At 36.6% G+C, this 15518-nt stretch overlaps 1 protein-coding gene across 15 annotated transcripts in view; it reads right to left on the reverse strand.

Moving 5' to 3' along the window:
- Positions 1-15518, reverse strand: part of MIPOL1 (mirror-image polydactyly 1) — a 336357-nt gene that overhangs the window by 35446 nt on the left and 285393 nt on the right. Inside the window, exon 14 of one of the 15 annotated variants that reach the window (XM_082452173.1) lies at positions 1198-1310. The exons of the other annotated variants lie outside the window; for them this stretch is intronic. Coding sequence (XP_082308299.1) covers positions 1250-1310 — 61 coding nt within the window. The 3' untranslated portion in view covers positions 1198-1249. Of the gene's footprint in view, positions 1-1197; positions 1311-15518 lie in introns of those variants that run through there. 15 annotated transcript variants of the gene reach the window in all.

A 15518-nucleotide genomic window follows, 5' to 3' on the forward strand; every position in this document is an offset into this window, starting at 1 on the left:
CTTGCTGGGTAGAGCAATGTTGGTTGTAGGTTTTCCCCTTTCATCACTTTAAATAAGTCCTGCCACTCCCTTCTGGCTTGCAGAGTTTCTTCTGAAAGATCAACTGTTAACCTTATGGGGATTCCCTTGTATGTTATTTGTTGATTTTCCCTTGTTGCTTTGAATATCTTTTCTTTGCATATAATTTTTGATAGCTTGGTTAATACGTGTCTTGGCATGTTTTTGCTTGGATTTTTCCTGTATGGGACTGTCTGCACTTCCTGGACTTGATTAACTATTTCCTTTCTCATATTAGGGAAGTTTTCAACTACAATCTTTTCAAATATTTTCTCAGTCCCTTTCTTTTTCTCTTCTTCTTCTGGGACCCCTATAATTCGAATGTTGGCACATTTAATGTTGTCTCAGAGGTCTCTCAGACTGCCCTCAATTCTTTTCATTCTTTTTTTCTTTATTCTGCTCTGCGGTAGTTATACCCAGTATTTTATTTTCCAGGTCACTTATCTGTTCCTCTGCCTCAGCTATTCTGCTATTGATTCCTTCTAGAGAATCTTTCATTTCATTTATTGTGTTGTTCATCATTGTTTGTTTGCTCTTTAGTTCTTTTAGGTCCTTGTTAAACGTTTCTTGTATTTTCTCCATTCTGTTTCCAAGATTTTGGATTATCTTTACTATCATTACTCTGAATTCTTTTTCAGGTAGATTGCCTATTTCCTCATTTGTTTGGTCTGGTGGGTTTTTACCTTGCTCCTTCATCTGCTGTGTGTTTCTCTGTCTTCTCATTTTGCTTAACTTACTGTTGTTTGGGGTCTCCTTTTCACAGGCTGCAGGTTCGTAGTCCCCTTTGTTTTTGGTATCTGCCCCCAGTGGCTAAGGTTGGTTCAGTGGGTTGTGTAGGCTTCCTGGTGGAGGGGACTGGTGCCTGTGTTCTGGTGGATCAGGCTAGATCTTGTCTTTCTGGTGGGCAGGACCATGTCTGGTGGTGTGTTTTGGGGTGTCTGTGAGCTTATTATGATATTAGGCAGCCTCTCTGCTAATGGGTGGGGTTGTGTTCCTGTCTTGCTAGTTGTTTGGCCTAGGGTGTCCAGCGCTGTAGCTTGCTGGTAGTTGAGTGGAGCTGGGTCTTAGCGTTGAGATGGAGATCTCTGGGAGAGCTTTGATATTATGTGGAGCTGAGAGGTCTCTGGTGGACCATTGATATTATGTGGAGCTGAGAGGTCTCTGGTGGACCATTGTCCTCACCTTGGCTCTCCTATATCAGAGGGACAGGCCTGACACCTGGCCGGAGCAACAAGACCCTGTCAGCCACACAGCTTAGAAGAAAAGGGAGAAAAAAAGAAAGAAGGAAAGGAAACAATAAAGTAAAACAGTTATTAAAATAAAGAATAAAAAATTATTAAAAATTTTTAAAAAATGAAAAGCAATAAATAAAAAAGAAAGAAAGAAGAGAGCAACTAAACCAAAAAACAAATCCACCAATGATAACAACTGCTAAAAAAATATACAAAAAAAACCCCACAAAAAAACCAAAAACGTACAGACAGATCCCTAGGATAAATGGTAAAAGCAAAACTATACAGACAAAATCACACAAAGTCCACTGCGTCAATTTTGGGATGATTTGTTGTCCTTTCAGGTATTCCAGAGATGCAGGGTACATCAAGTTGATTGTGGAGATTTAATCTGCTGCTCCTGAGGCTGCTGGGAGAGATTTCCCTTTCTCTTCTGTGTTTGCACAGCTCCTGGGGTTCAGCTTTGGATTTGGCCCCGTCTCTACGTGTAGGTCGCCTGAAGGTGTCTGTTCGTCCCTCAGACAGGATGGGGTTAAAGAAGCAGCTGCTTCGGGGGCTCTGGCTCACTCAGGCCGGGGGGAGGGAGGGGTACAGAATGCGGGGCGAGCCTGCGGTGGCAGAGGCCAGCGTGACGTTGCAGCAGCCTGAGGCGCGCCATGCGTTCTCCCGGGGAAGTTGTCCCTGGATCACGGGACCCTGGCACTGGCGGGCCGCACAGTATCCCGCGAGGGGAGGTGTGGATAGTGACCTGTGCTTGCACACAGGCTTCTTGGTGGCTGCAGCAGCTGCCTTAGCGTCTCATGCCTGTCTCTGGGGTCCGCACTGATAGTTGCAGCTCCTGCCTGTCTCTCAAGCTTGTTTAGGCAGTGCTCTGAATCCACTCTCCTCGTGCACCCCGAAACAATGGTCTCTTGCCTCTTAGGTAGTTCCAGACTTTTTCCCGGACTCTCTCCTGGCTAGCTGTGGCATAGTAGCCCCCTTCAGGCTGTGTTCACGAAGCCAACCCAAATTGGGTAAGTATTTACTGGTGTATTTCATCTGCTAGTTTAGTAACACATTATAAGAAAGTAAATTGATGACACTGTACCTAAGTAGGAAATAATAGTTACAATCTATTATTTTCTATAACAAATCTTTTTGTAAACTTAAAAATACATTTGCAGCTACATTTTAGAAAGAAATCCTAGTTTTTTCAGTTAACATCACTTTTATATTTTCTTTGTGTCTATGTAAGATGTATGTACTACAACGAAATACATAGTTTTCCATCAAGTAGATGAACCATAAGTTATTTACCAATTTTCTGAATTGGTTTACTTTCATTTTTCAATCTTAATGAATATTGTGATACATTTTAAAAGGCAAGTAATACGTAATGAATACTGACTATGTGCCAGGAACTATAAGAAGTAATTTATGCACATATTTAATTTTCATTACAACTCCATGGAGTAGATGTTATCATCAGATGACAAACCAAAACATATAGAAGGTAATTTGGTCACAGCCATACTGCTATTGAGTTTTGGAGTTGGAATACATTGCAAGGTGTAATTACCACATCCCTGATCTCTCTGATGTGCTACACTGCTTCCAAAAGTATTGTGACTTTTAAGGTTTATTTCTGATTTTTTTATGGGGTTGGACTACTCTTATGGACTAGATAATATTTTTTCCAAAGTGAGAGAAAGAAGTGAAAACAGGACAAATTCCTTATCCTCAATTGAAAAATCTCACTATAGATTCCATTTTTGAGAGCAATTTTTGTATCTGTCAATGTGAGAGGAGAATTCTCGTTGGCTGGACAATTTCCTCCCTAGAAAAAAACATTCCATTTCTACTATTTAGACAATGAGATTGCCTGATCAAACATATTTGTCTTCTGAATTTCATTTTTTCTAGGAGAAAGAACCAGGGAAATCCAAGAGACACGGATAAAAATCATCCTTCCAATAGAGGAGACAGAAAAGCCACTAGAAACGCTGCCCTTTGGGTTGGTCATTAGTATCAAAGATCTTGCCCTCTTTTAATCATGGCAGCAGGGCGCAAAAAACATTTAAATGTAGTTTCTTCTTTTACTATTATGGCTGTTCTTCCTCTGCTGGTCTCTTAGATGTTGTTTTATCACCTTTTCATAACACTTTTCATACTTTCCTCAAAAGTTGTTATTTGTTCCTTTGATTCCACTTAAATGCTTATGGCTCCCAAATACAGACCATTAACCTAAAACTCTCCTCTGAGTTTCAGACTCAAATATCCAACTGCCTTCAAGATATCTCCTTTTGCTTATTCCACAGGCATATGATAATGAGCATATCTAAAACAAAGCTTATTTTACCTTCCATGCATATTTCAGTATTTCTTATTTTGATTAATGTTGCCATTCATTAACTACCCAACCTTTAAGTTGAAAAAATTTAGAAAACCTTGGTCCATTGATTTTTTTTCTCTCACTGCAGCTTGGACCTGTGAAAACTTTGTGATGAAACCACTAATGTAGACAGTGGGAAGCAATAAAAGGGTTTTAACTCATCTAGTAACATCATTTACCTTTTAGAAAGATCACACTGGCAAGAATGTAGGGATGGGATGGAGGCAAGTTGGCCTATAGGTATGGAATCCAGATAGCTTCTAGTGAGCACAAAAATGTGAATGTACTTAAGGTCACAAAACTGCATACTTAAAAAAGTTTATGATATAGATTTAAGTTCAATCAATAAGCATTTGTTCAGTAATTCTTATAAATGAGGTACTGTTCTAGGCATTGATTATTCAAAGACTAGAACATGATTCTTGATAAGGAGCAGTAAGGTGGGGAAGCAGATCTTTATATGGTAACTGCAATAAGTTACTGGTAAATGCTGTACTAAAAGGATAAGCATGGGTACTATACAGAACCTAGCTTGGGCAGGGAAAAAGAAGAAGGGCCTGTAAAGGCTTTCTGATGATGCCTGAGTTAAGTTTTGAAGGATAAGAAGGAAACAGTCACCTCAAGAAGGGTGGGAACAGAGACGGGGCAGGATGGGCATTTCAGATAAAGGAAATAATATATGTACAGGCACTGAGGTATGAAAAGCATGATGTGTGTCAAGTCCTACCAGTTGTATGGTTTCTCAGGATCATGAAGTAGGGGGTGGAGGATGATGGGAAATAAGGCTGGAGAGGTTGGTCATGACTAGGTCTTGCTCTAGGTTGTAACTGAAGGCATGGGAGTAGATGGAAATGCCTAGAGAGAGACATAGGAAAGGAGAAGGGAGGTGAGAAGAGGATAGAACCAAAATGAAAACAAATACTTAAAGTAAAGAGACTGACAAAAGAATCTGAGAAAACAGTCAGGGAAGCAAAAGGTAAATCAAGAGTAGGTGCTGTCACAGAATTCAGAGTAGAGAATTTCAAGAAAGGAGTGATCAACAGGGTTAAATACTTAAACAAGATCAAGGTGAAAAATGACCATAAGATTTGGCAATTAGGAAATGACAACCTTTTCCGTGCAGCTTTAATGGCACAATAGAAGTGGGATGAAGCCTGAATGGAATGTGAAAAAGTGAAGACTAAGTATCAGCTTGGTTAGAAAGTATAAAAGCTTGGCTAGAAAGTAAAGAGGATTATAGTTACAGGGGAATATATGGCTGAGGAAGTTTTTAAAGAAATGGATGGCATGTGAATATGTTTATGGACTATGGAAGAGAAGACTGCAGGAAGACGCTAAAGTAAAAGGGAGGAAGACGATACCTTTTAAGCAGGATCTCAGAGGATGGAATCATAAGCAGAACTTGCAGCAATATCATTCAAAATATGACTGGACAACTTTTCCTTGGAGATTAAAGGGAAAGAGGTGGAAGGAATACAGCTGTGGATAACTTTGTAGGTGTGGAGGAATTTAACTGACAGAACTCACCATTGCTAGATTCAATTTTCCCCAAGGAGTTAAGAGGCAGAGTTCTCCGCTGAAAGCACAGGGTAAAGAAAAAGGCTGGAGGAGAATGGTGAAGGTTTAATGGGACAAGAAAGGGAGATGATCTGGGACATGTAAAAGGAATGTTAGTGGGATTGATGGGCCATTGACATTGAAGTTTCTTAGCATGAACACAGAAGTTGGGATAGAGAGGAAGACTGAATCAGGTGCCTGAAACCCACATTAAAGGAATGGCACTGATCAGGAGATCAGTAGATATCACTGAAGAGGAGAGAGAGTGATAATAAAGCTGGGTGGTATAAACCTCAAAGAAGGGAGGATTTTTACGTGGATGCAGAAGGTATGAAAGTAGCAAAGGGGAACCAGAGAACTCTCCTTCCTAGTACATAGGATATGGGGGAAAGACCAGTGTCCAGTGGGCTGCTAGGAAAGAAATGCCCTTGGTAAATTCAAATTTCAGGTAGAATGTATGTGTGAAATATTCAGTGCAGAAGTTGTGGAAAGATGCAAGGTAGTAACAATGGAAAGAAGGTTCCAGAGGCAAAATGAAAAGAGCCGAGGTCAGAGGATTATAGAGAAGGAAGAAAAGATGGGGAAGGGGACTTCCCTTGTGGTCCAGTGGTAAAGAATCTGCCTTATAATGCAGGGGACGTGGGTTCGATCCCTGGTCAGGGAACTAAGATCCCACATGCCACGGGGCAACTAAGCCCGCATGCCACAACTACTGAGCTGTGCGCCTCAATTAGAGTCAGCGTGCCGCAAACTACAGAGCCCATGCACTCTGGAACCCGTGCACCACAACTACAGAGCCCACGCACCCTGGAGCCTGCACACCACAACTACAGAGGAGCCCGCACGCCGCAATGAAAGATCCTGCATGCCTCAATGAAGATCCCACATGCCGCAACTAAGACCCGACGCAAAAACCTTTAAAAAAAAAAGAAAGAAAAGATGGGGAAGAAGGAAGCACACAGCTGCAAGAATGAGGATAAATAATCGATAGAGTGTACCCACTCTTCCATGCATAACTTGTAACCAATGAAATAAAAAGTTCCTTTTCAGTTTTAGGTACACTATGTAACTGAAAGATACAGACTAAGATACACACAGATGCACAAAAAATGTACATATATACACATATTTATAAATATGTAAAGACACGACCACATAACTATGAACACACGTGCACAAAAGTATGGGTAAGAAATAAGGGAATATCAATAGAAGACAGAATAAAATGGAGAGGAAAAGGAAGAAAGATTATTCACATTTGAAAGAGAATGGAGAAAGAATTTGTAAGTGAAAAGTTGAATGTAGAAGTAGATGGGAGAGTGGGTTGAAAAGTCATGGTGAAGAAAGTGGAAACAATAATTGGTAGAAAGTGGTTAGAATGGTGAACTGAATAATAATAACGCGGTCAACATTTTTCTTATATTAATAGGAAATTGGCCTCCTTGGATCTTCTACTTACTACCTAGACCTACCCTTTAAATCATTACCTTACTTGATTCCCTGTATGAGGTGTTGTCAAAATGTTAAGAGAATTGTCATGTCCTTCCTGTGTTATTTTTTTCAAGGTTAATACTTCCAGAGCTGTCAATCGTTTTTCACATTAAAGTTAATAGACTGCTAACCATATTGATTATTCTTTGTGCAGGTTCTCCAGCATGTCTAGTGTTTTTAAAAATATTAAGCCTGATCTAATAATAATCCAGTCTAATCATTAGAAAGGAAAGTGGGACTGATATCTCTCTTGATCTGGACTTTTACTTCTCTTTTGATGCTGCCATGTTTCATTACTGGCTTACACTGAGCTTTGGTGCAAATGAATCTACCCACTGGCCTGCTTTGCCTACCAAGCCAAGCCAAGTCTCTCCTATTTTGGACATATACAATTAATATTTCTGTATCAGTTATTTATTGCTGTGTAATAAAGCACCCCAAACTTGGTGGCTTAAAGCAACAGCTATTTTATTTAATCATGTTAGTTTGGGCTTGGTGCAGCTGGGCAGTTCTGCTGGCCTTGCCTTGAAGCACTCATGCAGCTACAGGCAACTGGAGCTGGGTGTTCATATGCCTGACAGTTGGTGCTGACTTCTGGCTAGGACTCTCTCTTCTTATGGATCTCATTCCCAAGTAGACTAGTCCAGACTTATTTACATGGTGAGCATGAGTTAGCAAGAGGGGAACACGGGCAATACCCTTGAGGCCTTGTTCAGAAGTCAACATCACTTAGTTTATTTTATTGGTCAAAGGGAGTCACAGGCCACCCCAGATTCAAAGGGTGGGGGAATAGATTCTACCATTTGACAGGAACAGCCACAAAAAAATTGTGGCTATATTGATCCTAAATGTTATGTAACTGGAAAAAAAAGGCTACCAAGTATACCTACATTTTACTATAAAACAAAGCTTTAACCCAAATCTGTGAATCTCTAATGGAGGAATTTCAGGTATCAATTGATAAGTGTTAAAAAAGATACATTTTGGAATTTGCATTATCTCTTAAACAACACCTAGGATGTGACTCTCATCTCCGTCAACATGTAAGATTGTCCCTATTTGTTGTCAACTGGGTGCTTTTTGCTGGATCTCCATTTATTTTGAAAAAAGAAAGAAAAACAAAAAATTTGGTACTTGCAATCAATATTTAGTTTTAAAGCATTGTTACTAAACATTTACTAATTAGTTTGTTGATTTCTACCATAATTTTCAATTTAATCAAACCTAATTCGATCCTTTCCCCAAAATCTTTTTGCTATATAAAACATATTTTGTTATTAGAATAAAAAATACAAGGAAATCATATAGATTAATTTAGCTCTTCAGATATGCTATTATACCAAGTACTATCATTCATTCATTCAGAAATATTTCTTGAGTATTTATTTTGTGAATGGCACCTTTTAAACAGTTGTGTTCTAAAACGTTTTTAATGTGTCTACTGTAGGTGTATGTTATATGAAGTCTTTTTATAAATACAAAATCCTCTGTAAAGATGTGCCATGAAAGGAATTTTCAGCTATAGCAAGTTATGATATAGTGAGCTCAGGTTATACCTTTTGCAAATAGTCCTAAGGTTTTTACATATTGTGGACAAGAGGGTGTATCACAGGAAGATAATGAGAAAGTGGGAATAAGTTGTCCTCACACATCACAATTTTGGGTCATTTAATTTACTATACTTTGTTTAGCTTCACTTTTAGATTGATATTAACACTAAGAAATTGCTTCCCATCTTGAAATTAAGCAATAAACTTGGATTTATCTTTGAGATTAAATAGAATATAGAAAAAACTTAATACATGTATATTCAATTGTGCTTAGATTAGATATATGACATTCCTTATTCAATGTCACTAATATCTAAGGCAGACAAGGCAATGAAAAGTTACCTATATTGTAAACATAGACTAACATTTGCTATCTTCTAAGTAACCTTGAAAAATTAGTCTCACCAATCAGTCATAGTACCAATTAGTGTCAATTTAGATGACTAGTAAACATACAAGTTAGAAATAGAACAATCAAAACATGTAAAACTTGGCATTCTTTACTTTTATTTCACCCTGCTTAAAAATTAGAACATGGAGAAGAATTAAAGCTGTATTTCCTTCTTTATAGGATCTCTAGAGTAATTCTACTTCAAGTTTTGGATTTTAATTTAATAACTTTGGTATAATTTTATCCAGGGCTTAATTAAGACTTTGTTAGTAAATTAGATGTCCAGATAGTCTGCTGGATTCCAATTGTCTATGGCAGTACTAGTGCAGTGGGTGATACTATTAGGAAAGTACTTACAGAAGATAATGGAGTTATTTTGCTTAAGTCCCTAACTTAACATCATAAAGTCATTGAGATAATAGGATGAATTAAGATCAAGTGACAATTTTATTGGGCTCTTTAACTTTGTCTGTCAGAGGATATTTAAGCCATATGTAAGATTCCCAAGAAAACTCAACACGAGTAACAAGCTCATGAAGCTCCATGAGGGCAGGGACAATATATATTTTGTTCATAACTGTATTCTTGTAACTAGCAGAATAGGCTCTCAAAAATCAATAGGATATTGTTTATTTGTTTGTGAACAAATATTACACACACATGCACATGTCAAGGGTCTCTGCAGAAGCACATTAAATGATAAAGCAGTTATTTGAAAAGAATAGATTTCTCCCACTTTAAATGCAGGGAGTTTGGAGGCTTGGTGGGAAAGATGTTAAATGAAATTTCATTCTTAGTGAGAACTAAGTTAAGGTTATCCTTTTCGTATCAGGAGGAATTTTGTCAATGTGATAACAATAAATTACTAATTCTGAAAACCAGCATTTTCAGCCCTTCTTTTTGATTTTGTATCTTATCAGGAGAAAAAAATGAAGCATACAAAGGAATAAAATTGCCATGGATGCACCTTCTATGCATCTTATGCATCTTCTATGGGAGAAGCCTCAGAGTCAAAAACAAGCAGGCACATGGCAATGTAGGAAAAACAAATTGAAAATAAGGTAAACCATTTTTAACTATTCCATTAAAAACTCTTGATTTCTAAGAATTGAAACAGTGGTATGTTAGTGGTATTTTTTAAAAAGGACACAGATTTGGGAAAGTTCCTTTTTCCTTTTTTTGAAAAAAATATTTATTTATTTGGCTGCACGGGTTCTTAGTTGCAGCTCACAGGATCCTTGTTGTGGCATGCGCATCTTTAGTTGTGGCATGTGGGATCTAGTTCCCTCACTAGGGATCGAACCCTGGCCCCCTGCATTGGGAGTGTGGAGTCTTAGCCACTGGACCACCAGGGAAGTCCCAAGTTCTCTTTTTCTTATTCTGGTTTTTGTGTTTTGCCCCTGCTCTGCAGCTTCTAGGATAGTCCTATGAATTACAATTTGCATAAATTATATCTTAAGGCACATAGAAGACCTTTATTTCTTTTAGACTGAAAGACTATTGATTATATCACTCTTCTATTTAAAATATCACAGTTTCACTATTTTTAGAGTGTATTTTGTTAAAAATTAAGGGTAATAAGTCATTTTCTTCTTAAATATTGTTTCAAGAACTGTTCAATTACATTCTCCTAAAAGTTCCTTTTTCCTATGAAGAAACTGATCCATGGTTTCAAGATAAGGATACAGTAAACAAAAGTTTGAAGTTTAATCTCATTCATGATATCATTAGATGGCTAGGCAGTCACTGCTTCTTTCTGTCAGTTTAAAATTGTATGTTATCGATCTTAGATACTTTATATATAGTCAAATTTTTAATACGAACAAGAGAAATTAATCATTCTAAAATATCAAAATTTAGCTAAGTAACATAACCATGAAAAGGCAGATTTCTCTGAAAAGTTTATGATGCATACTGGTCATAAAACATACATTATTTAATTAGAATTGCCATCAGAACATATTAAAGGAAAATATTTATAAAGATCTATACTATACATGTAAAAGAATGAAAGAGGTTTATATTTTCATCTATCTCAAAAGAGCATCTATTCCAAACATACACACATTTTTTGGGTAATTTATTGATACAGAATTCTGGATGCCTTCAAGGAGAGCATTTCCGACTGTTTCATTTCCTCCTGATTTCTTATTTTTATATGTCCTTGTAAATGTAATTTCCATTCTTTAATATCAATTCACTTCACAGTTAATACTTTTCAAGCACCACAGAAGACTTGAAATTAAATCACATGTATCTTTCTTTAAGTGTTAGTATTAAGGATGAAATGGGCTTTATTCTCGGTGTCTAGATTATTCACTGGTGGTAAGTTAGTGACGTAGGGACACTAACTTTTTTGAGCTGACAGGACAGTAGTAAATTGCAACAGGGACTGAGCTACAAAGATCTGAAATGTGAATTGTACTTATGTTCAAATTTACTTACAGTGAGTAACTTATTCACTGAGATGGATTTTTTACATGATTTCCTTTAGACTTACAGTATTTGTAGTGTTAACAATACATATAGGTTTTTATATTCTAGAAACTACCTTAAATTTGCCACAAGTAATAATAAATAAGGCCTCATATATTTATAATGATTATGATTTACAGAGTATTAGAGGGAAATTTGTAAGGCCAATAAAACCTATTCTCTTATCTTAATTGGTATAGCTATTTCCATCTGGATGTGAAGAGCTGGGCCTCAAACCTGCCTTCTGATAAAATTGATAAAATCCTAAAGGTTTTTCTCATATTCTATAAGGCATCATGCATGAAAATTATAATTTGTTATTTTTCCTTAGACTAGGTTTGGGTAATATGGTAGTGTTTACATCTTCTGGTATGTGTTTTGCTACCTAAATTTGGTAGAACTCCTTCTTTTGAGTAAATAATCTAGGTGGTATTAATGAATAATTGCTATAAATCTTTGCTAGTAGCCTGTCATCATCATGTGTCTTTTTAAACAAAATAATTATAAAAATTTTATAATTTTAAAATTTTAAAAATTTAATAATTTTATAATTATTAAAATCATTATAAAAATATATGCAGCAGAAAGCAGCATATATCTGGACTTTTAAATATTCACCCACCAGCCTCGTTCAGACAATTCTTCCCAATGCTCTCGCCTCAGGAACTGATCCGCTGCTTGCCCACTAGAGGAGTTACATATTGCCTTTTGAAGAATGACACCTCAAACCACAGCCTTGACATTTGGCCTATCTTTGAATGGCTTCAGATACAGCTCTTAAGAACAATCTTTATGATCCAGAATAACTTTGGACATTCTGACTTTTAGCACTGAACTCCACAGAAAGAGTTTAATTATGTGGAAAAAAGGGTTATATAATCTAAACTGCTATCATTCTAAAGACATTCTCATGGGTATTTCTATTATTCCCAGAGAAGAATCCTTAGAAGCCCTTCCCTTCTTTTGCTCTTCAGTTTCCGGAAGCCAATTTTGATGAGTTTTATATCTGCCATCTGAGAGTACTGTTCTCAAACTCAACTTAATATTTTTTCTCATAAGTTTATAAGTTAGAGTTACACAAAAAGAAAATGAAATTAGTTCTTAGCACTGAACTAAAGACATTCTATTAATGGCACTGTGTTGTTCCTATCTCTTAGGCAGAAAATCTTAAAATACCGACTACTTCTTTACCCTTCACATCTCTTTAGTCACCAAATTATATTGTTTTTCTCTATAGTGTTTCTGCTATGAATTCCTTCCTCCCATTCTCACTGCTACCAGCCTATACCAGCACACCAGTTCTCTATATTATTAGACTATATTATTGATTTCTTCTTAGCTGGTATTCTTATCTCTAACACCAACCTGCTTCAATTAATCTTCCACAATACTAAGTGGGACTGATGTTCCTAAAATGCTATTTCCATCATGTAACCTTTGCTACTTTCAAAACTCTACAATGGCTTCTTATTTCCTATCACATGAAATCTAAATGCCTCTGCATACTTTTGAAGGCTCTCAGTAATTCAGCCTAGCCTCGCCTACCTGATGTCATCCCACAGGAACCTCTGCTCCTGCCAGGCTGACCTCTGTACAGTCTCCTCTCATATATTATACTCACACGTGTACCTCTGCTTCATTTATGCTCTTTCTCTCCTCTCTTATCCTTTCTTCTTTCCTCTGTGCTAATTTGTATCCCACCCACTCTACAGGGCCAAGGTCAGTTTCCTTGAGGCCTTCCTTTTCTCTGTATTACCTGCACTGAACAATTAACAAGCTATTCAGTACCATTTTGTTAAATAATTAAAAAGGGCAATACATATATAAATATGTTACCAGCATTACATACAGATGCTAGATGGCAGACACTCTAACAATCCCACTTCTAGGAATCTGTGCCCTCCCTAAACATCTAGCTACAAGTATGTTCACTGCAGCAGTATTTGGAAACAACTAAGTACCAATGATCTAAATGTCTTGTGAGCAAGAGCTCTATAGCATACTTTTCACTTAGTCCACCAATTTGAGTGCTACATACGTAAAACAATTTTTTGGTGAGGTGTCTTTCTCTGTATCTTGTAATAACAGTAACATAGATGAAAATAAAATCCAAATTCATTGATTCCTCCCCATTACTGTTCCATATTTCTCACTAAAATCCCAAATCTTTCCAAGAGATAAAATATTTTAAATTCCATATAGTAGTCAGACTAACAAGAAACACAAGAAACTTTTTGCATTAATGCCTACAATGAAATGGCCAGGAGAAAAGGTATTGCCAGCTGTAAAGGAACAAGTTGCAAGAATTAATCTTACTCATAATCGTTACCTTTTTGCCAAAAAGTTTCCACAGGCAGCGTGCTTCTAATGCTATGTACATACACTCAACGACTTAAATCATTCATATGAACCTGTCAAAAGTGCTGGTCCACTATTTTGACATGCTTACTGAGAACAAAGGATAACTTACTATTGTCAAAGCAAGCTATTAACTCCTGTCTAAACTTTCTCTCTCAATCTGAACTACTGTAGGACGGCTCTTTGATGGGAATCACACTCTGCCTTTTTCAGCTTCACATCATTCTGCTCTATTACATGCCAGTGTCTTTGAAGGCTGCAAAGAAGCCATATTAACAAAGTATAGACATTTTGAATAAAAAGATTCTCAGTCCTTGTACCGTAAGAAGTACATCTAAAATTCTAGCTATCACTATATATCCTTATATAGTGATATAACTTTTTAACAATTTAGGTCATTATTATAATAGAAAGTATTTATGATAAGGTGTTTTATAATTACAGGGCAAGATGAAGTATTATCTATCTACTATTAAAAAACCCAGCACCGGCTTCCCTGGTGGCGCAGTGGTTGAGAATCTGCCTGCTAATGCAGGGGACATGGGTTCAAGCCCTGGTCCGGGAAGATCCCACATGCTGCAGAGCAGCTAGGTCCGTGAGCCACAAGTACTGAGCCTGCGTGTCTGGAGCCTGTGCTCCGCAACAAGAGAGGCTGCAATAGTGAGAGGCCCGCGCACCGCGATGAAGAGTGGCCCCCGCTTGCCACAACTAGAGAAAGCCCTCGCACAGAAACGAAGACCCAACACAGCCATAAAAATAAATAAATAAATAAATTAATTAATTAAAAAAACAAAACAAAACAAAAAAACCCAGCACCATATTTCTCCTTTCCATATGGCTGAAGAGATTTAAATCTGCTGTTCGTCAATGGCATCTCTACAAATGGCCTAACTGTATTCCTAATTAATAGAAACCTTTTCTAACAATTCTAAATACTTTTTAACTCAACGATTCCACTTCTAGGAATTTGTGTCCCCTGCAGTAATTGCAGATATGTGCAAATATTTAGATGCAAGAATGTTCATTGCAGCAGTACTTTAAAACAACTAGTAACAATAAATGAATTAAATAAATTATGGTATATCATACAATAGATTTAAAGCCATTTATTTAGTAAAACATTATGTATAATGATATAGAAAGTTATTCATAACATATCAAGTGAATCAGGTTATAAAACTGTATGTACTATATGAAAACATTTTTTTTAAATGTCAAGTTGCTTAGCAATATTTAAAAATTTTTCTAAAATTAGTGTATATTGCTTTAGTAATTTGCATATATATATATAGTGGTTAAAAAGCATTTTAAAAATGTTTGGCCTATCAAAACAATATTATTTAATATTTCTCTTGATAAAGCTGAACACATGTACTTAACTACTAAAGTGAACAAGAGGTCATTTAAAAGAAAAAAAAATGCAACCTCTTTCTATTCCCATTCTCACTTATTTTTTGTTGAACTCTCCACAGGTTTGGGGATCTAATAAGGCTGACAGAGAGCATGAGGCTTAAAAGTTACCCGAGGCTATAAAGTATTTTTATTCAGTATGTATATTTTGCAGGTTTAAAAATTTTACTTCTTGCTAGCTAGAAATTTCCCAGAAAAATAAATGAAGGGGTCATAAGGTACACAAAGATGGCAGAACTATTTATTTCATTGTTTTTTTAACATCATAAATCAAGGCCGTATGATTTTCCAGTTAAGTTTTTACAATATTTAAAAACATTATTTGAACTGAAAGAGACTTCTTATATAGTGAAGGCTACCTCAGGTACTTTCCTTTAATCTCCCACACCCAAATGAGGCCAATCCAGCAACTAAGAGCTCAAACCTCTCATTGTGTTTTGATCCTGTTTGTTTTATCCTTGCAGGATATTTGCTTTGGAAGAGGAGATTTATAGCTGAAGAACTATGACTAAATAGCTTATTTGCTAAGATAAACCAACCTGCATTAGTATTAAGGTAAAAAAACCATTACCTACTGGACTACTGATGAAAACAACCCTTTCTTTAAAAGAAAAAAGGTACACAAA

Source organism: Balaenoptera physalus (genome assembly GCF_965194825.1).
Source record: "Balaenoptera physalus genome assembly, chromosome: 2".
In the NCBI taxonomy this organism is placed as follows: Eukaryota; Metazoa; Chordata; class Mammalia; order Artiodactyla; family Balaenopteridae; genus Balaenoptera; species Balaenoptera physalus.